This window comes from Pipistrellus kuhlii, unplaced genomic scaffold (assembly GCF_014108245.1).
Source record: "Pipistrellus kuhlii isolate mPipKuh1 unplaced genomic scaffold, mPipKuh1.p scaffold_m20_p_1, whole genome shotgun sequence".
NCBI classification, from domain to species: Eukaryota; Metazoa; Chordata; class Mammalia; order Chiroptera; family Vespertilionidae; genus Pipistrellus; species Pipistrellus kuhlii.
In genome coordinates, this window is record NW_023425404.1 from 33,744,815 (window position 1) to 33,766,577 (window position 21,763).

At 46.4% G+C, this 21,763-nt stretch overlaps 1 protein-coding gene across 1 annotated transcript; it reads left to right on the top strand.

Moving 5' to 3' along the window:
- Nucleotides 1-7,123: 7,123 nt before the first annotated feature.
- UBAP1L (ubiquitin associated protein 1 like) lies at nucleotides 7,124-20,332 on the top strand. The gene is made up of 5 exons (XM_036438809.2): nucleotides 7,124-7,550; nucleotides 12,832-13,407; nucleotides 14,833-15,039; nucleotides 18,455-18,556; nucleotides 19,427-20,332. The coding sequence occupies exons 1-5, from the start codon at nucleotides 7,431-7,433 to the stop codon at nucleotides 19,559-19,561; spliced, it is 1,140 nt and encodes a 379-aa protein (XP_036294702.1). The 5' UTR covers nucleotides 7,124-7,430; the 3' UTR covers nucleotides 19,562-20,332.
- The last annotated feature ends 1,431 nt before the right edge of the window (nucleotides 20,333-21,763 follow it).

Genomic DNA, 21,763 nt, shown 5'->3' on the forward strand with positions numbered 1-21,763 from the left:
GCCTTTGCTCCCAATTTGTTGCCTCCCAAATCACTGCGCACACTTTCACACTGAAAGGACACGTTTCCACTCCAAAATTCAAGTTTATTAAACAGGCACTTGCTAGAGAAGATGGATCTACACCACCGAACTCTGTCTGGAATCCAGCTACGGGTAGGCAGGAAAGGGTGCCATCAACCTTAGAAATGATTTCACAGTCAGAAGCTGTTGGGTGCAAAGATGCTAAAACCTTCGTTCTTTTCCATTGCTTAATTTGCACTGTTAAATTTATGTGGTGTGCATTACACAGTTAACAGGATGTGAGCCAGCACTCCTCCAAAGGGTGTCTAAGCTCATAATCTGAAATCTGATGTGATAGCTTCACTTGGCCCCATAGGCCTGTGTGCCCTTTGTTATAAATCTCCACCATTTGCTCTCCGATGAGGTGCAGAAACAGAGAAATAAAAGAGGACTGGCACAGTACGTTGTATGTTTGGTGTCCCGATAGCCTTGCCAGTAAGACGGCTGCATTGATGGGTCAGGGAGTGTAAAGCAGGGACTCGGGCAGCCCGACCCGAGGAAAAGGTATTGAATGCAGGTGGAAAAACCATCCCCTCTTGCCTTTGGCAACTTCAGTGTTTGAATAAAGCGAGTGTTTTGTAAGTTTTCCTTGGTTTGTTGCCTTCAGTGGTGGTGGCAGCAGGCACTGGGCTTAGAAAGTAAGACTTATGAGAATATGGACAGTGTCATCGTAATCTTATCCCACAGTCTTTTATTAAAAAATTGTGCAGTCCTGGCTGGTGTGACTGGGTTGGAGTATCGTCTGCTGGAAGGTCGCCAGTTTGATTACTGGTCAGGGCACATACCTAGCTTGCAGGTTCAACTCCTGGCAGGGTGTGTACAGAGGCAACCCATCAATGTATCTCACATTGATGTTTCTCTCTCCCTATCTAAAATTAATAATAAATTATTGTGCAAAATTTCAAACATCAAAAGTAAAGATGATAATATAATCTCCCCCCCCCCCCCCCCCCCCATATATCCATCATCCAGCTTCAAATAATTGTCAACTCCTGGACAAGCCTGTTTCATCTGTACCCCACCACTCTGGATTATTTTAAAGCAAATCTCAGACATAATATTACTTAATACATTTTTCAGTTTATAGCTCTAAAAGATGTTTTTAAAATGTAACCACAGTGCTCTATCACACCTAATGAAACAAATAACTCCATAATAATGGGGGGGGAAATCAGTGTTCAAATTTCCTTATCTCACAAATGTGTGTTTTACATTGTTCAAATCAAGATGTAGATGCAGTCTATGCATTGTTGGTTGATATGTCTGTTAAGTTTCTGATCATCTTTAGAAACTTATTCCCATGTACTTTGTACTCTTTCTCTCCCTTGTAATGTTTTGCTTGGAAAAAATCAGGTCATTTTTTTTCTTGAAGTTCCCAGTCTGGATTTTGCTAATCGCATCCTTGGGATAGCATGTTCCTCTATTCTATATTTCTTGTAATTTAGTGATTAGAGCTGTACTGTCTGATATGGTAGCCGTGTATGGCTATTAGGCACTAAAAATTGAGAGTTTGAATTGAAATTTGGGTTTGAATTGAGATGTACAATTACATATTTGGCTCACATTTCTATTGAACAGTGCTGATCTAGAAACTTGATCACATTTAGATTGGAATATTTTGGATTTACTATTTCATAGACCTGGTATGTAATTCAGGAGGACTAATGCCTGCTTGTCTCTTTCTGTGACCTTAGAAGTCATTGATAATTAAGTTGCATTTGGGGTTACCAAATAGTTTAATTCTGCCATTCTTTATTAGTTGGAATACTTCTAAAAGGAGAAATATCCCCTCACCAACTATTTTGTTATCCTTGGGTACAATTTGCATAGGAAAGACAAGAGATAAATATGTAATTTCCTTGATTTACTAGTTGTTTTTAAAAAAATATATTTTACTGATTTTTTTACAGAGAGGAAGGGAGAGGGAGAGCTAGAAACATGGATGAGAGAAAAACATCAATCAGCTGCCTCCTGCACGCCCCCCACTGGGGATCGAGCCCACAACCCTGGCATGTGCCCTTGACCGGAATCCAACCTGGGACCCTTCAGTCTGCAGGCCGATGCTCTATTCACTGAGCCACACCAGCTAGGGCTACTAGTTTTCAAAATAGTGGTTTCCAGCCTTGTCCAAACTTGAGTGAATTTTGTGTCCAAGTTTCTTTGTGAACTCCGATCTAAACATATTTAACTTTCAACTCATTTTATTGTTTTCTGTATTGATTATGTCACCTTGAGCCAATGGGAGTCTCTTTAACTCAGCTCCTTAGTTCCCATTTGATCTCAGTATTCTGCTCCAAATCTATTTTTCACATTTCCTACCCCAGAGGAAGAAATGACTGGAATCAGGTTCCTCTTCAGTGGAAAAAGGCATTTACAAGCCACAGCCTGCATGATAGGGGGCTCATTATTATTGATGATCATTGCTAGTCAGTTCTTATTTTTTTCTGTTAGAACTAAGAACTACAGTTTTGTTGAGTCTCCAGCCCTCTTCTAAATCATGCCTTTTTAACACCTATAACACCTATAGTACTCTATGTATTGAACAAAAATTAATGAAAATAGAGAAGCTCACTCGAAGACTAACCAGAAATGTATTGATTCATCATGTCTTATATGCAAGAATATTGTTTATCTTCCCAGTAGAGACAGCCCTGGACTTGTGGGGAGCTTTAACAAAATAATTTATTTTTAAGAAATTAAGTAAGTACAGGGAAGAAGAGAAAATTAAAAAAGAGGTTAGTTATACATTAATACCAAGAGTGTTCATCCCCGTGGCTGAGTTTATGACGTCAAAGACTTTGGTATAAGCCAACCAGTTTAATCTCTCTAAAGCCATTCATGTTTCTTGTCCACGTGACTTTTGTGCAAGGATATATCAAGAAGTTTAGCTGGGATTATACCATCTGTTGTAGCAATTCACTCCTATGAGTTTGGCCATAGGGAAGCTATCCTGAGAATTACAAGGTAAGCACAAAGTATGTCTTGTTCCATTCAAACAAGTATAAAATATAGCAGGAATGTGAAAGTTATGAACTATTAGCAGTGGTATATAGTATGGGCTAGAGATAATATGAGGCATTTCCAACTTAATCTTTTTTTTAATGCTTATAACCAGTAAGCTATTTCTGAATAACTGTACTTTTGGAATAAGCTGCATTTCTTACAGTCTCCGAAGCAAAGATTGAAGGTTTTGAAGTGATTGGTGTTGAAGTGCATAATTATACAGAACAGGAGACACTTCTTAACTTCATTAACTCACGCCTGACAGAATCTAGATACCTGGACTTGAACCATGTACTTGGGAAATTATTTTGATTTACTATTTTCCAGGTATGATGTTAAGTGCTACAGACATAAAAAGGAGCAAAAGGATTCCTGCCATCCTGGAGTTAGAGTAGAGAAGCCTAATGACTGTACAGATATAATAATTAGTTACAATTGTGATAAGTGCTAAAAGTGCTTACTCACCAATTTATATTTTTCATTATTCAAATATTTACTAAGTGATTTTTGAGGATCAGATAATTTGTTGAATACAAGGGCTATCGTAATGAACAAAATACTAAATACACCCAAACACATGTTTTGAGGGAGATAGACATAATCCAATAATCATAAAAATGTGCTGAGTGTTTCGAAGGACAGATATGGTTCTATAAGATTAGGCCTCTTTCCTCCCTCCCCCCCCCAAACGGAGTGTTCTGTAATGCATTTAGATGAAAAATAGAAAATATCTATATTATATAATAAAGGTAAGAAATGTCATTATTCAGTTTATGTCACAAAATCAAATATATTTTATCCTGTGGGTCATAGTGAAAAAAGTTGAAAGCCACCATACTAGGTGAACCTATCCAAGTCGGGCTCAGGGAAAGCTTTTTTGAAGAAATTATATTTCAACTGAGCTCTGAAAAATGCACAGCTCTTAACTAGTTGGGAAGAGACAAGGAAGAACATAGCGAGTATCTGGAATAGCCTATGCAAGAGCCTTGTGCTAGACGAAGAGACCAAAGAGACTGAGGAACAACATAGCGAGAGTGAGAAGGGAGGGGCCAGACTGTGTTTGATTCTGAGAGCAGTTGGAAGCTTTTAGGAATGGTTGGTTGCTGCTTCGAAATGATCACTTTTGTCCCGGTGTGTAGACCACAATTACAATAATAGGGCGTAAGAGGATACATGGACACCAGTGGTCCAAGTGAGAGAACTGAGGGATGAAGAGCAGTTTGGGGGAGGGAAAACCAGGACTTCACTTTGGATATGTTGGGTTTGAGACACCCTGGAGACATCTTGGAGAAGTCTTGTAGGCAGATGTGCATTTGAATTTAATCTCAGAAGAGAACTGGAGGATTTCACGTGTGAGTCATTGGCACAGAGATTATTGACGTTATGGGCAAGGATGAAGTAGTCATTGAGAGTATAATGGAGACCTTTAAACATAATCTAATGTCATTGCCTGGGCTCCTTGTAGACTGATTACCATAACTCCCACCCACCCTGCCCCTTGCCCTCAAGCTCAGTCACAGCCAAATGGACACAGGTCATTGGAGAGATCAAGTATTATGCTGTTTGCTGAAGCATCACAGACTGGCATTCCCACCACCCCACTCCCCCACCCTCACCACGCCCCTGAGGCCCCTTCAGAGCTTTCTCCACTGTCTACCGAATGGAGTCAGAATGGAGTCAGCGCTCAGCCTAATGTTCAGGGCCCGCCCAGCTCCCCCAATCTTACTGGAACTGCTTCCCAGCACACACTATCTACTTGAGTTAAGCAGTGTGTCCCCCCACTCACTCTGCCCTGCCTCTGTTCCCTGGCTCACATCGCCCCTTCCCTGGTATTACACTCTCCACCCCACTTCTGCACTGCTCACCCCACCCTCCAGGGTCCGGTCAAGTCCCATCTTTCCTGAAGCTTCCCCATCCACGAGGACTAGAATACTCCCTTTCCTCTGAAGAATATCATCCCTTAACAGTCTGTACTTCTCATTTTGTACTTAGCAGAGGTGACTGTCACTTTAGAATATGTCCTAACTAGATCACTATAGCCCTTGCTGTTCTTAAGAGATGTATTTGCAGAATCCTCAAACTCTTCAATTACTCCAGAAGCAAATAGAGAATACCTATCGAGGATACAGATGCTGGGCCAGAGGTAAGGAAGGTCGAGGGTGGCCCTGTACCTGCTCATTGGACCTGCGGCAGTTCACACTTGGGTGTCAATAAAATTGAAGCTCTTCTCCATGGCTCAAAATTCTAATGGTAGCTGAAAATGTGAATGACAAACCTGAGAATGCCAACATTTGCTAACTTTCCTGTGTTTCCTGCAAAGCCCCGTACCTCAAAGTCCCCTGTAAGAACAGCGTGTTGGGGCATATAATTTACTGATCACGCTGGAACCTGTCTGAACCTGTAGCAAAGAGCCACTCCAATGTGCTGGGAGACAGTCTTCTGAGTCTTAGAAAAGTAAGATACTGACAAGAGTGAGCTTACAGCAGAGATGAGGGAATTAAGGGATTCGCCTGTCAAGTCTCATTTGGCCTTTCTATACTCAGATTACCTACTCTACATCTTTACATAATGCTCTCATGTGGGCATGGGGATGACCCCAGTGACCTTACATTACATCATACACAAAAGTCAATTCTATGGGCTTTGACATTAAGCCAAAGGTACTCCTAGGTAAACCCTGATTGTTTGCAAAATGTCAGACTGCATTCAGGATTCTGGATTACATATTATGGGCAGTCATTCGCTTGAATGACTTTTCTTGGCCCTCTACATTTTATTTAAATTTTAGAATTAGTTTGCCAATTTACACCAAAATGTGATGGAATCTTGATATGTGAGATCTATAAATCAATTCAGGGAGAACTGATATCTTTACATTACTGAATCTTACAATCATGGTCATGGTATGTTCCTCCATTTATTCTATTATTTTACAGTTTTCTGTGTAGAGGTTGTTTTATACTGAGTCCTAGATAGTTGATGCTAATATCAATAGTATCTTTTAAAAATTGAAATCTCTAATTTCTAATTATTTAAATGTAACATTTACATGGTTTGTTGTTTGTATATAAAGATATAATTGATTCTTATATATTGATCATATATCCAATAACTTTCATAAATTCTTTCGTATTTTCTACATATAATTATGTCATCTATAAATAATGGTGGTTTTCTTTCTTTCTAATCCTCATACTTTTATTTGTTTTTCTTCTCTCTCTTTCCCCCCCCCCCCAAATATATTTTATTGACTTTTCACAGAGAGGAAGGGAGAGGGATAGAGAGTTAGAAACATCGTCGATCAGCTGCCTCCTGCATACCCCCCACTTGGGATGTGCCCACAACCAAGGTACATGCCCTTGACCAGAACTGAACCTGGGACCTTTCAGTCCGCAGGCCGACTCTCTATCCACTGAGCCAAATCGGTTTCAGCTGTTTTCCTTCTCTTTTTAACAGGCTAGTACCTCAGTGTAATGTTGAACAGAAGAGAGGATGGGGACGTCCTTGTCTCATCATTTCCAATCTTGGGGATATCCTTCAGTATTTACTATCAAGTGGATGTTTGCGTTAGATATTCTGGAGCTATTTTTATTAGGTTAAGGAAATTCTTTTCTATTCCTAAGTTGTTAAAAGGGTTTGTTGTTCTTAAAATAATGGAAAGGTATTAATTTTATCAAGCACTCTTTCTGCATCTATGGAGAGAAATAATTATATAATTTTTTATGTTTTATTCTAGTGGTGTTTATCTTTACTCCCATTGATTGATTTTGAAATGTTAAGCCAACCTCTCATTCCTGAAATAAACTCAACTTGGCAGTATTTTTTTATCCATAATTATTTTTGTTAAGATTTCTTTCATTTATATTTATGAGAGATCAGCATCTAATTTTCTTGTCAAGTTTGGTATCAAGTTGATGCCAAACTAGTTAGGAATTATTCCTTCTTTTCTTCTTTTCTGGAAGAGTTTTTGTAATTTGACATTTCTTCCTTAAACATTTGAATGAAAACTCTTTTTTTGCTAATTTTAATCCATTGACTTTGATATTTATTACACTGGGGGTGAAAACTCTTTTGATGCAAGACTTTAGAACTAGAGTTTTAGACTTTGTTTTGGTAAACAATGCCCTAGTGTAAGACTTAAACATGAATTAGTCAATCCCTGACAGTTTGAACGGTCTTGTTTTTATCCATTTCCTCCCTATGCAGCACTGGCCACATTACCTTTCCTTCTTAGCTGAGGGACTCGGCTAAGTCACCACAGAGGGGAGCACCGAGGCCATTTGAGGCCTGAGCCTGGTCCTCAGGACTACACTCTGCCACTGCCATCAGGCAGCCTGCCTCAGCCATCACCACACTCCCCTGACAGGATGAGTGCCCTGGATGGTGTCCCTTTCAAGGTGCCCACGGGCTTTCTGACCAGCACAGAGCTGCTCCCTGGGCCAGAACTCAGTGTCCCAGCCTGCAGGGAGCTTCTGCTGGGCTCTATGGTGAGAGTATTTCTCTGTCTGTCTGTCTGTCTGTCTATGTAACTCCTAGTCCCTGGGCCTGTGGGCCTGATGCTGAGACTCATGGGACCTTGTTCCTTGATTTTAAAGGGCAGCTAGGCCTGCTCTGGTATATTTCAGGGAGTTTGGAAATAAATAAGAGGGGAAGGTGTTTCATGAGGAAGGCTGGTTGCCTGATGAGGATTATGTACTGGGTCTTATTTTAGCGTTAGGGTAACTGGAAGGTCACCTATATAAAGTGACTGAGGATCATGGCACGGATGTTTCAGTTCCTCTCTGCTGCCACATCTAAAATTCCATTAGAATCACTCCTTAGGGTTAAGACACTGGATCCAGAATCCTCTGTTAAAATGCCACCTGTGGCACATTAGGAAGGAATAATATTTTAGAGGCACCATTTCTTTTTAAAGGATCTCAATTCTTTTCTCTTTTTTAATGTATTTTATTGATCTTTTACAGAGAGGAAGGAAGAGGGATAGAGAGCTAGAAACATCAATGAGAGAGAAACATCAACCAGCTGCGTCCTGCACACCCGTTATGGGGGATGTGCCCGCAAGCAAGGTACATGCCCTTGACCGGAATAGAACCTGGGACCTTTCAGTCCGCAGGTCAATGCTCTATCCACTGAGCCAAACCAGTTTCGGCTAGAGGCACTCTTTTTTTTTTTTTTTTTTTTTTTTTAAATATATTTTATTGATTTTTTACAGAGAGGAAGGGAGAGAGATAGAGAGCCAGAAACGTCGATGAGAGAGAAACATCGACCAGCTGCCTCCTGCACACCCCCTACTGGGGATATGGCCGCAACCAAGGTACATGCCCTTGACCGGAATCGAACCTGGGACCTTTCAGTCCGCAGACCGACTCTCCACCACTGAGCCAAACCGGTTTCAGCTAGAGGCACTCCTAAAGCACCCCTTGCCCCACAGTTCACATACTCGGATAGGCACCAGTGTATATGGACATATCGCATGTGGCCTCAGGATAAACATGATTAACTTCCAGAAGAATCAAGTTTGCTTGAAGGATTAGGGGGGAACCTATTGTATTCACATTAGAACACAGATATATCATGGGGTAGCATGCAAAATTCACACATGAATTCTTTTAAAATGAAAGAATAAACCTTAACCAGTTTGGCTCAGTGGATAGAGCACTGGCCTATGGACTGAAGGGTCCCAGGTTCGATTCCTGCCAAGGGCATGTATCTCGGTTGTGGGCTTGTTCCCCAATAGGGATTGTGCTGGAGGCAGCTGTTCCATGTTTCTCTCTCATTGATGTTTCTAATTCTCCATCTCTCCTTCTTCCTCTCTGTAAAATCAATATAACTATACTTTTTAAAAATAATAATAAATAAATAAAAATGAAAGAATAAGATTGCAAAGAACTGTGGAGCTGACTTTGGGCCTCTTGGGACCAGTATGCAGACTCCTACATGCTCATTCTCCACTGTCTGCCGGGTGCTACGTGGAAAAGTTTGAGGATCTAGGTAAGCTTTCACTCATTTTGAGGAACCTGAAACCCAGAAAAGGAAATGACTTGTACAAAGTTAGTGACAGGACTAGAACCCAAGTCCTGACTCCAGGTGATTTTTTGTTAGCTAAGAGCAGGACTGGAACATGAGAGACACTGGACAGGTGATGTTTGAAGGCCAAGGATTTCAGGAAGTCAGCAGGGAGCACAGTCCAGAGGGAGAGCCCTGAGAGGGGCTCGGAGGTGCGGGGCAGTTTTGCTCCGTCTGCAGACCCCGGAGTTGCACTGAGGCTCCTCGGGACAGATGCTTCCAGAGCTGCAATAAGCCCAGCGCACCCTGTGGGGCGGGAGCTCCTGCTCTCCCACACCCTGTGCTGTGGGCACTCACTCTGGCAGGAGAGCTTGTGTTGTTGGGAAGAGGAATTCGCTTTACTGAGCGCCAGTAGAGGTGAATTATCACAGCTTTTCCTCCCCTGCTGAGCTCGAGGCAAGCTGGGAAGAGGCTGTTGTTTTCCTAGAAGCAGAAACAGGCCCCCTTCCGCCAGGCCCATGTCTGGTGTCCCAGCCAAATGCTGACCTGGCCTTGCCTCCTGCTCTCAGGGTGGGCACCTGCAATCCCTTAAGCCTATTTCCCTTCCTGAGCCTCCATTTCATTAACTGTTGGGCCAAACTAACAAACAGAGAAGCATGAGACTCCAGGTATGATTTACAGTGTCTCCTGATCAGTCCTTCCAGCTCACTGGGCTGTACTCCCAGTGTTAAGAACTTAAAATGCGTTTTCCCATAACGATGATGCTAGATTAACCAAGGAATCTGTCGTGGCCTAAAGAAAAAAAAGAATAACAGCTGCCATTTACTGAGCACCTACTGTGCACCAGGCCCCTGTTAGGTGCTCTTTACATGTTCACTCTTCTCTCTCATTTTTATGAGTCTTTCAGCTGGGTGTTCTTACCCCACGGCACAGGAAACCAAAGCTCCACACTCCCCAACCCTCCAACCCCCCCCCCCCTTCACCTACCCCTCCACCCCACCCCTCCGAGTGATCCACAGGGTCTCATGGCTCGAGGGATGCAGCCAGGATTGCTCGCCAAGGGACAGGCAAATGTATTTCAGTGTAGTTTTATTTTGCTTTCTCTCTTTTTTATTATTATTTTTTAATATATATTTTATTGATTTTTCACAGAGAGGAAGAGAGAGGGATAGTCAGAAACATTGATGAGAGAGAATCATCAATCAATTGCCTCTTGCACACCCCCTACTGGGGATGTGCCCGCAACCAAGGTACATGCCCTTGACCTGAATCGAATCCGGGACCCTTCAGTCCGCAGGCCGATGCTCTATCCACTGAGCCAAACCGGTTTCGGCTATTTTCTTTCTCTTATTACGAGTAAGGTTGAGCAGCTTTTTCTTATTTAAAAGAACTCTTTATTCCCTTTTCTGTGGACTGTTCATATTATCTTTTGTCCACTTTCCTGTTGGGCTGTGAGTCTTTTTCTTATCTATTTCTAGGCACTCCCTATATTAGTAAAGTTAGTACTTTATCTCTGTGTCAGTGTTATTCTGCTCCCCACCCCCCTGCCACCCAGTTTGTCATCTGTCTTTGACCTTGCTCATGACATTTGCCATGCAGATTTTGGGCATATGCCTTGTGTACTTTTATGGCTTCTGGATTTTGATTCTGAGTAAGAAAGGTTTTCCTCCTTGATGTTATAAAGGATTTCTATCTTGTTTTCTTCTAATACTTTTATGGTTCCATATCACACATTTGAATCTTTGATCTTTTTTAAATTTATCTTTTTGTATATAATGTGATAATGGATCTAACTTTATTTTCATCCAGATAACTAACACTATTTATTGGTTAGTTCTTTTTCCCATTGCCTGAGATGCTATCTTATTATTTACTAAAGCCCTATAGATATTAAGGTCTATTTCTGGACTTTCTATTCTCTACCTCTAATCTATCTGTGCCAGTACCATAGTTACAGTGCCAGTTTTAATTATTGATGTTTTATAGTAAAATAAAACAGTTGGTAGGGCCAGTCCTATTTATATTTTTGTCCCCTGAGTTTTTCTGGCTATTCTTATTTATTTTTCAGGTGAGCTTTAGAATCATCTCACTTAGTTCCAGAAATCACAAGTGTTGGTATTTTTATCGGGTCTTTATATCATTTTAACCCCGAAGTCCTGCTGGCTGTCTCTTTAATTTAGTCTCTCTCTCTCCAAGTCTATCTCACCAGTTCTGAAGTTGTCTTTTTCCTCTTAAGTTTTTCACAACTCATCTATTTTGCTCTACTCTCTTTCTCCAACCATGTATTCGCACGCCTTTACAAATGTCCACTCCGTGCCAGGCTCGCCCCGGCTCTGAGGAGTAAGCCATAGCCCTTGACCTTGGGGAGTCACACCGGACCAGCTAAATTATGCTCCTCTCCCCAGTGCGGGGTCATGTCCGAGGTGAGAGGGAACAGTGCCTGTCTGCCTGTCTATCTGCTCCCCTTTCCCTCACACACATTCCCCTAGCCTCTCTTTTCCTTAAATGGCCATCATAGAGCATTGAAATTGCCCTTAATTTTTATATATATATATATATTTAAAGCCATGTTATAGTCCTGGTTATTAATTTTAAAGGATTGTGACAGGAATATTTTATTTTTGCCTCATTTATAAACTCTCAAGTTAGCTCAGTGGTCGGCACACTCATTAGTCAAAAGAGCCAAATATCAACAGTACAACGATTGAAATTTCTTTTGAGAGCCAAATTTTTTAAACTTAAACTTCTTCTAACGCCACTTCTTCAAAATAGACTCGCCTAGGACGTGGTATTTTGTGGAAGAGCCACACTTGAGGGGCCAAAGAGCCGCATGTGGCTCGTAAGCCACAGTTTGCCGACCATGGAGTTAGGTTATTTATGTGGGCTCCAGATTGCTTCCTTAGGTGGCCTCATATGTAGTGGATAAAGCCCTACTGTCAGATGGTCAGAAAAATCCCAGCTCAGCCTCTCACCTCCAAGTTGACCTCCAGCAAATTAAATTCGCTGAGCCTCATTTTCATAATCTGGAAAAAGAAATAACACTAAAACCTACTAAGTAGGGTTCAACAAAGCTTAGCAAGTTTTCAATTGCCTGGGTCTCAAAGCAACCTCAGGTGGCGGCCAGGAGCATGGGGGCAGATGTCACCCACAGGGAGGGTACGTGCCTGGTGGGCTGCCAGGCTGACTGCTTCCGGCAAATGGTGCCGGGCTCAAGTGAAAGCGCCCTGAGCAAGTGTTTAAGCAGTTACTTCTGTCCAATAGCATACTGAATGGCAAAGGGACTTAGACATTAGATTTCACTGCATTCGTTCTTCATGCAGAGTTTAATTTGTTGTTATCTGCTGAAACCGGTTTGGCTCGGTGGATAGAGCGTCGGGCTGCAGACTGAAAGGTCCCGGGTTTGATTCAGGTCAAGGGCATGTACCTTGGTTACCGGCACATCCCCAGTGGGGGGTGTGCAAGAGGCAGTTGATGGATGATTCTCATCGATGTTTCTATCTCTCTCAATCCCTCTCTGTGTAAAGTCAATAAAATATATTTAAAAAATGAAATCAATTAAAAAAAATAAATTGTTGATATCCATCTACCCCGGTGCTAGCTAAAACGGAGGTGCGGAGGGTGCGGGTGGACTGTGCTGAGGGCCTGGGGCTCGGAATTGGAGGCCGTGCAGGTCTGGCTAGGGCGCACCGGAGGCCAGAGGTAGGGGTGCGCCCCCGAGCCCAGGTTTGCCTGGCTGCGCCTCACGCAGCCTTCTCTCCGCAGCACGACTTCGGCCTGGAGAGGAGGACCCTCTTCTGGGTGGAGGCTGTCACCCGGGGACCCTGCCAGTTCCAGTGCGAAGCCCCCGGGTCGGCGTCAGCCCCTCCAGCCTGGCTCTTGCTGGTCAGCCCGGCATGCGGGCCGGCGGGCCTGCCTGCTGCAGCCACGGGCCCCGAGGCTGGACCCCAAGGGCAGCCGGAGGGACAGGAGGAGGAGGAAAAGGAGGAGGAAGAAGGAGCCATGCCTGCCGATGAGGACGAGCCGGGGCCTCGCAGCCCCCAGCCCAGCGCTCCCGGGAGCCCCAGCCCGGGCCGCCACCGGCGCTCGCTGCCCGGGCTGCGCGCCGTGCGGTCGGAGCTGGCGGGCGTGCGGCAGCGGCTCTCCGAGGGCAGCACGGCCGCCCGCCCGCGCGCCTTCCTGCAGCGCATCCGCCACCGGGCCCGGAGCCTGTGCCCCAGCCCGGAGCCGCCCCGGAGCCCCGCGCCGCCGCCCCGGGGCCCCCGTGCGCCCGCCCCGGCCCCGCGGCCCTCCACGGCGGGCGCCGCGCCCCCGCTGCGGAGCCGCAAGCCCGCGGCCGCGGTAAGGAACTTGCGGGCTCTGCCAAGATCAGCGGCCAGGCCCCCGTAGTTTGGGTCCCCAGCCATGTCCACAGCCAAGGTCCCCTCCTCTCCGTGCTCCTCCTCCCGAGCCTTTCCCGCTGCTCTTCCTGCAGCCTTAGCTCAGAGGGCTCCCATCCCCCGGTGCCTGCGTTGCCTCTGCTAGGGCTCATGCAGGGCGTAGTTATCCAGCACCTGTCTCTCTCCCCCCCCCGGAACATGAGCTCGCCTTCTTTTAGGGCAGGGGTTGGTGCGCACGCATTTTTGTTTGCGGAGCACCCAGAGGCAGACTTGGCCCCTAGAGGGTGCTCAGTGAATGTGACTCAAATCCAGGGCTTGCTGGGCAAGGCTTTCTGTGGACGCTGAGCTGGACGCTCAATCAGGGAATAGCCACTGTCTGTAAATCCCTGCCAGACACTGGGTGGGAAGAGACAAAGTCCAAACCGCTGGACAATTGCCTCAGGGGGCGTGGAGACAAGGCAGGGCGATCATGTGTGGAGAGAGAGAGAGAGAGAGAGAGAGAGAGAGAGAGAGAGAGAGAGAGAGAGAGAGAGAGACAGAGAGAGAGAGAGAGGTGAGGGCTGTTACAGGCCGGGAAAGCTGGGGACAGAGCACTGTGCCCAGCAGAATGGGGAGCAGAAGTGAATGTACCATGAACCCAATGAAGCTAAGCCTCAGGCCACTGACTTTGCTCTTTCCAAAGCTTTATGCCTAATTTTATATTTATAATTCTATCCTATTTTTTTTTAATTTAAGAGGTCCAAATGTATAATCATCAAACTCCACACAACCTGGAACCTGAATAGGTGGGGTGGGTCAGGATTAGCAGCAGGAGGTAGCAATAGGGCACAGCTTTCTGTCTTTTTCCCCTTGCCCCCGGCGGCCCCAGTCAAGCCAGTAGGTACAAAAGAATGAGGCCAACATGACATTAAATCCCAAAGAGACTCAAGGTCTGGCTTCTCCACTCACTGGTGTGTGATCTTACGCAAGTCACTGAGGTGCTCTGAGCCATCCCTTCTCTACCTTGTCAAGAGGGCCAGCCAGCAACCCTTCTCGCCATCGTTCAGAGCAAACATAGAGAAGAGGCGCTGTGAGCTGGACCGGCTGTGCCCACATCCTGGGCCAGATGTGAAGGCCAGGATGGCTCTTCCCCGATCCAGATTAAAATAACTCTTAAGCCTCATAACAACCCCTGAGATACCCAGTGTGACCACCTTCATTTCACTCTGAGTAACCTGAGTGAACAGTAGAGATCCAGGCTTTGGTCCAGAGCAGGATCCACGCTCCCCACTGCATTCGCCTCTGTACTCTGTACGGAAGGGGGCGTGAAAGGCGCCTTTTAGAATGCCCTGCCCAACCAGATGTTCTCCCGCTGGTAAATGACTCATCCAGCTTGTCTGCATTTCAGTCCCTCAGCCCATACACTTGCCTGCCACCTCTTGAGCGGGAGCCCCAGCCACGCCTCGCCCACAGACCGCACCCCAATTCTGCGGACCTGCTGTCCGCCCTGAGCCAAGAGGAGCAAGACCTCATCGGGCCCGTGGTCGCCCTGGGGTACCCCCTGCACAGGGCCATCGTGGCTCTGCAGAAGACGGGGCGTCAGAGTCTGAGCCAGGTGAGCGATCCTCCGGAGTTGGGGGGCCGTGGAGCTGGAACCAGAAGGGTGGCCATGTGGTTTTATCTTTACTTTTATTTATTTTATTTATTTTTAAAATATATTTCATTGATTTTCCACAGAGAGGAAGGGAGAGGAATAGAGACCTAGAAACATCGATGAGAGAGAAACATCAACCAGCTGCCTCCTGCACAACTCCCATCAGGGATGTGCCCATAACCAAGGTACATGCCCTTGACCGGAATCTAACCTGGGACCTTTCAGTCCGCAGGTCGACGCTCTATCCACTGAGCCAAACCGGTTTTGGCCACGTGGTTTTTATCTTTAACTTGAAGAAATTTTGTTTCCTTCTCTTCAGAGGCAGAATCTCAGCCTGCCATTAATTGTTGGGGGTTATGAGCAGCTTCTAGGTCCTGAAGCTACCTCTGCATAGGAGTTTATCAGGAATCCCTGTGCACACTTGGGGGCGCCTTGATATTTTACTCCTCTCCTGCTTTGTATCCCAAATGCAGGGGCTGGCGCTTTGGGCAGCCAAGAATCTCTCTAGCTGCCCGGTGGAACTTCTTGTAATGAGCGGTGTTTTATATCTGCTGTCCAATACAGGATCCACCAGCCATATGTTATTACTTGAAATGTGGCTAGTATGACAGAATTTTATGTGATTGAAATTAAAATAGTTACATGTGACTACTACTAGGTGTTGCAGCTCTAACCACTTCCCTCAACGAAAGAATTGTGTTCAGTTTGACCAAATCCACCTATCCATCTACCTATTGGGTATTTCCTGGGTGTTTAGATATGGCTGGGAGGTAGGGGGTTACCAGGGTACAGAAAAACCACTATTGTAGGCTGGAGTGAGTCCCCAGGAATCCACTCAGATGGAGTAAAGTAAGGAGGCTCTTGGGATTAACCCCTGCAGAAGGGAGTGGACAGAAGCAGGAGTGGGTAGATGGAGAGGTTGAGCTTTGTAGACCCAACGACAGTGTCAGCCAACTCCTCAACTCTGGAGCAGGTATGGCCCTCGAGAGCCATCCTAAGTGGGGCTGAGCTGGTCAGACCTTTATATCCCTTCATCAATCAGGCATTAGTGGTGTTAATATTTAGTTAATATTTGTGTGTGTGTGCCAGTCCCTCAATCTGAGAGTACACAATTAGGTCTTCTCAATTCTTTTTTTAAATTTTTATTTATTTTTTAAAATATATATTTCATTGATTTTTTTACAGAGTAAGAGAGAGGGAGAGTTAGAAACATCAATGAGAGAGATACACCAATCAGCTGCCTCCTGCATAACCCCCACTGGGGATGTGCCCGCAACCAAGGTACATGCCCTTGACCAGAATCCAACCTGGGGCCCTTGAGTTTGAAGGCTGATGCTCTATCCACTGAGCCAAACCAGTCAGGGCTCTTCTCAATTCTTCAAGGTTGCTATTACTATCCTCACTTTGCAGCTGGGGAAACAGGCTGGTTCACTCTGAATCCTTGTTGTTCAATGCTTTTCTCTCATTTTCTGCATGAGAACCTTTCAGGGAAGCACCTAGGCTCATCTTGATTTCAGAGAGGATGGGAGAGGGAGAGAGAGAAACATCAATGATGAGAGAAAATCATTGTTTGGCTCCCTCCTGCATGCCCCCTTCTTAGAATCCAGCCCAAAAACCTGGGCATGTGCCCTGACCGGGAATCGAACCGTGCCTCCTGGTTCATAGGTCGATGCTCAACCACTGAGCCATGCTGGTCGGGCAGCTTATGGGTAGTTTTAAAACTCCCAGTAGCTGCAATCAACACTAAGGCCACGATCCATTGCTGTGGGTGAGCTAAGAGGTGACGGGAGATCTCCCATCTGCCCTTGCCCCCACTCCTGCTTTCACCTTTAGAAACTCTTGTCTACTTTTAAGCTAGCTCGAGCCCCTCCTCTAATAGTGGCCCCACGATGGACAAGGCATTAGCTCGAGATTAGGTGACCTAGGCCCTCGTCTTGGGGCCCTGGGCAAGCTGCCCTCATCGTCTGGACCTGTTTCCTCAGGGGTGCAAGGCGGGCTTGGCTGGGTGGTTTTTCAGATGTGCTCCAGTAAGGCCTAGGTGCCCTAGGCAGGTGCTTGGACAGTTGAGAAGCTGAAACCATTCGTTGATATTATCCTTGCTTTCTGCCTACCTCTGAAGGGCTGCAGAAACCCAGCCTCTTTTTTCTCCGCTTACACCCACAATTCTTATGGTCTGGCACTGACTTCATTTGGCACTGACTCCCCATAAATCCTGCTTTGATTTGTCGGGGCCTCATGATTGCCAGTATCTGGTTTATCTCCCCCACTGGGCTGTGAGCTCCTCGGAGGTAGTTCTTAATTCACTTTATAAACACAGCATGTATTTATGGAGCTCCCTCTGCCTGCCATGCTGGGTGCTGGGACACAGTGGTGAACCAGCCCTTCCCTCATGGAGCAAAAAGCCAGTGGATGAGAAAGATGGGAAAGGCAGTAGGGCAGTTTTACCAAGTTGTTTGTGCTGTGGGACCACCAAGCACAGCACCTTGGAAACAGGGCAGAGGGGGTTCCCAGGTAAGAGGAGTGAGGCCGGCCGTGATGAGGGGCCTCTTGGGGGCTGCGGGAGGAGCAGAGATGACTGACAGGCAGGAGCCTTTGAGCCCTGGTTGGAGGCAGCACTTCACCCTGAGGCCAAAGCAGCCCCTGAGGGCTAGGCAGGAAGTGACCGACCGGAACGGGTCTTCAGCCTGGGAGGTCCGCTCTGTCCCCGCCCCTTTCCAGCACAGACGCAGGTCTGTTGCATGGTGGGGGCTCATGAAGTCCTGGGTGGCAGAGATGTATGTGTCTAGGGGTGGGATGGGGTAGGGGTGCCCAGGAATGGATGGCACCTTCATACAGGTAGGTGCTCCCCAAGGAGGGCGAGCAGGCTGCATGGGTGGTGAGTGAGAAGAGACCTATGTTGCAGGCCTGTCCCACCCCCACTTAGCTTCTGGGAACACCTTAGCTCACCCTAACAGCCCCTAGTGTGGGACAGTTGGTGTCTACCTATCCATGGCCCATGAGGTTTCTGGGGCCATGTCATGTGTGGTGGATTGCCTAGTCAGCTGGCCTGAGCTCAGGCCTTACTGAGGTCCTTGAAGTGTCTGCTCTAGCCCATCCACTGCCCCTGCTGTTCCCCCCTTTTTTAAAAACAAAAACAAAAACAAAACGTGTTTTCATTGATTTCAGACAGGAAGAGAGAGGGCGAGAGAAATAGAAACATCAATAATGTGAATCATTGAACAGCTACCTCTTGCATACCCTTTGCTGGGCATCAAGTTCTCAACCCAGGCATGCGCCCTGATCAGGAATCGAACCGTGACCTTCTGATTCATAGGTCGATGCTCAACCTCTGAGCCACCCATCTTATCCCCTCCCTCTCTGCCCCTTCCTGGCCCAGTTTCTCAGCTACCTCAGCGCCTGTGATCGGCTGCTGCGGCAGGGCTACGACGAGGGCCTGGTGGAGGAGGCCATGGAGATGTTCCAGTTCTCTGAGAGCCAGGTCAGCCGGCCCCCTGCCTGAGCTGAGGCAGAGAAGGGAGGGGGAAATACACATGAGCCTGGTGTGTGGGGGCATATGGTGCCAGAGCCAGCCTGGGGGCGACAGGGAGAGAGCCTGCTTGCTCAGCCCTGGGGAGCAGACAGCCAGGGAGATGAAGCACAGAAGGTGAGAGGATGAGGTGGGGAGGGAACCAGAGGCACGGCTTTGTATTGTTTCACTGAATAAGCACACGGGTCATTGAATGCCCTCTCTCTGTTAGACACCCACATAGGAGCCACAGGCAGCACAAAGGTGCTTGAAAACTCTGCTCAAGGAGCTGGCCGTCTAGCTGGGATCCAGCATAGAGGCCGCTTTGGGCCCAGTAGTACATTCTGCGTGCCTGGTGAATACGATCTGTCCATGCTCAGCAGCTGGTTCAGGCTCGAGAGCAACTCTTCACGGAGGCTGATGGAGGGACAGGAGGGCGGGAGACATACAGAGAAGGAGGGAAGAAGAAAAGCAGGGTTGCTTCAAGTGCTGGTGCCAGAGGAGGAAGGAGGACCAAAGCTGTACTGTGTGACACCTCGGCAGAGATCCTGGACTACGCATCCTCTGGGCACCAGTATTCGGCTTTCCTCTTCCTGCCCCAGCCCCCACCACAGGTAGTCAGGAGAGAGCTGGGGCAGGGGAGTAGAGCCAGGACCAAGCCAGTGGCCAGGCTGGGGACCTCCTTCCTTGGCCCATGTCACCTCACAGGCAGGTTGCCCAGGGTCAGGTTTACCTGGCCTGTGAGGGCCACAGCTTTCTGGGAGTAGATACAGAGGAGACTGGGGAGGGGGCTGCGCGGGTGGAGGATAAGCCTCAGTGCCCTCTCTGCTTTCCCTTCCTCAGGCAGGGGAGTTCCTGCGCCTCTGGGAGCAGTTCAGCGACATGGGCTTCCAGCAGGACCGCATCAAGGAGGTGCTGCTGGTCCACGGCAACTGCCGCGACCAAGCCCTGGAGGAGCTGGTGGCCTGTGCCCAGTGACCTCGGGGGCACTCTGCAATGCCCGGCATCCCAGACCTGTGCTCACCCTGGCAATCCAAGTCTACAAAGCGATGCATACCCGTTGTAAAAATGCAACAAGGCCAAGGTGGGAGCGAATGCTATAGGGGAGGCAGAACTTCCCCCATGTTGGGTTTTCAGCTGGACCAATTAACAAGAGAAAAGCAGTTAATGAATATATGCAGCACCCATTATGTGGGAGAACCCTCAGTGAAAAGTAGCTCAAAGCAGGGGTTTAGAACTCTGGCTTATGTAGCATCGACAAAGAGCACATTTGTATAGAGATAACAAGACAAAGGAGATCAGTTTAGCCTTCTAAAAATGACAGACTTGGAAGGTACATATATGGGAGGGAACTAATGGAGTAAGGCTCCTTGCAGATTCCTCTGTGCACCTCTGGAAGGATAAGAATCAATCTCAAGAAAAAGAGAATTTATATCCTGCCTTTAGACAGAAGAAGGAGAGGGAAGAGAAAAGCTTTTCCTGCATTTGCTGCTTCTTAATTGCCTTCAGCTAGAAATAATTTTTATGTCAAAGAAGCATATTTTGGATGACATTCTGCCTCCGTTTAATACCCAAAGGATTGGCTAAAAGACTTGAAAGTGGTTACCGGTGGGGCGGGGCAGGTGGGAGGGGTTAGACAAGGAGCTGTGTTTTCTCATACAAGTCTTGTAAAACTACCTTTATGTGAGCCTTTAAATTGTGTGCTTTGGTTTTCAGAAAATTAAAACAAACAAGCAAAATGATGGGCAATTCTTTTGGGTCTTACAGGTTCCTGGTCTTTTTGTGGAAATTATATTTAACCGTGGGTCCAAAGATCTAATTTCTGATTTTGGTTCTGCTGATGACTGGCTCAAAACTTTTTTGGGCCTCAGTTTCCCCAGGAAAAGTAGAGAGATTGGACCTGGCTGTTAGTCATACGAATCCCCTGGGAAGTTTGTTAGAGTCGCAGGCCCCACTCCTGGAGAATCTGACTCAGAAGGTAGGGATCCGTTTTGTTTGTTTGTTTCTTTTTTTTTTTTTTTAAAGAAGCTCTCTGGGATTGTTTCTTTAAAATCTTTTTTTTTCCTTTTTTTAATCTGCTGTTTGTTATTGTTGATTTTCTTCACCCATTTTCCCACTTCCCATCCCCTGGGCCCACCTCTGGCAATTGCTAATCTGTTATCTGAATCTATGAGCTTGGTTTTTTATTTTTAGGTTTCACATATGAAACCATATGGTATTTGTCTTTCTCCACCTGACTTATTTATTTAGCATAATATCCTTGAGGTCTACCCATGTTGTCACAAATGACAAGATTTTATTCTTTTTTATAGCTGCACTAGAGGCCCGGTGCATGAATTCCTGCATGGACAGGGTCCAGTCGCCCTGCCCCGATTGGAGCCAATCAGGGCAGGCTGGCCAGGGGAGGAGACCTGGGGGGTTGGCTGACGGCCCTTCCCCCTGGTCCAACTCCCAGTCAAACTCCTGGTGGAGGGGACAATTTGCATATTAGGCTTTTATTATATAGGATAACATTATATTATATATTCTATATAATATTCCATTATATAGCCTATATAATAAAAGGCTAGTATATATCCCATTATATATCTTATATAACAAAAGGCTAATATGCAGTTGTCCCCTCAATCAGGAGTTTGACCATGGGATGGGGCGGGTTGTCAACCACCATGGTCCCCCCAGCTGGCCCTGCCCCCAACCAGCCCGCCTCAACCCAAATAGGGGGCGGGGTTTGCCCACCAACTACCCATTCCCCGCCCCCCCCCCCCCCCCGCCTCTGCTGGACCAGCTCGATCAGGGTGGGCCAACTAGAACCCCTTTTGCACAAATTTGTGCACCGGGCTTCTAGTGTGTATGTGTGTGTGTGTGTGTATATATATATATATATATATATATATATATATATATATACACACACATACACACACACAATTTTTAAAAACATGTTTTTATTGATTTCAGAGAGAAGAAGGGAGAGGGAAAGAGAGAAACATCAGTGATGAGAGAGAATCATTGGTCAGCTACCTCCTGAACAACCCACACTGGGGATGGAGCCTGCAACCTTGGCTGGGGTTGCATATGCCCTGGCTGGGGATCAAACCATGACCTCCCAGGTTCATGGGTTGACTTTCAACCACTAAGCCACACTGGCGGGGCATACACAATTTCTTTATCCATTGA

Excerpts from the sequence above, each read along its gene's own strand:
- UBAP1L (XM_036438809.2), top strand. The coding sequence starts at position 7,431 with ATGAGTGCCCTGGATGGTGTCCCTTTCAAGGTGCCCACGGGCTTTCTG. Across the intron at positions 7,551-12,831 it reads AGCTTCTGCTGGGCTCTATG|CACGACTTCGGCCTGGAGAG; the intron begins GTGAGAGTATTT and ends TTCTCTCCGCAG. Across the intron at positions 15,040-18,454 it reads GGCGTCAGAGTCTGAGCCAG|TTTCTCAGCTACCTCAGCGC; the intron begins GTGAGCGATCCT and ends TTCCTGGCCCAG.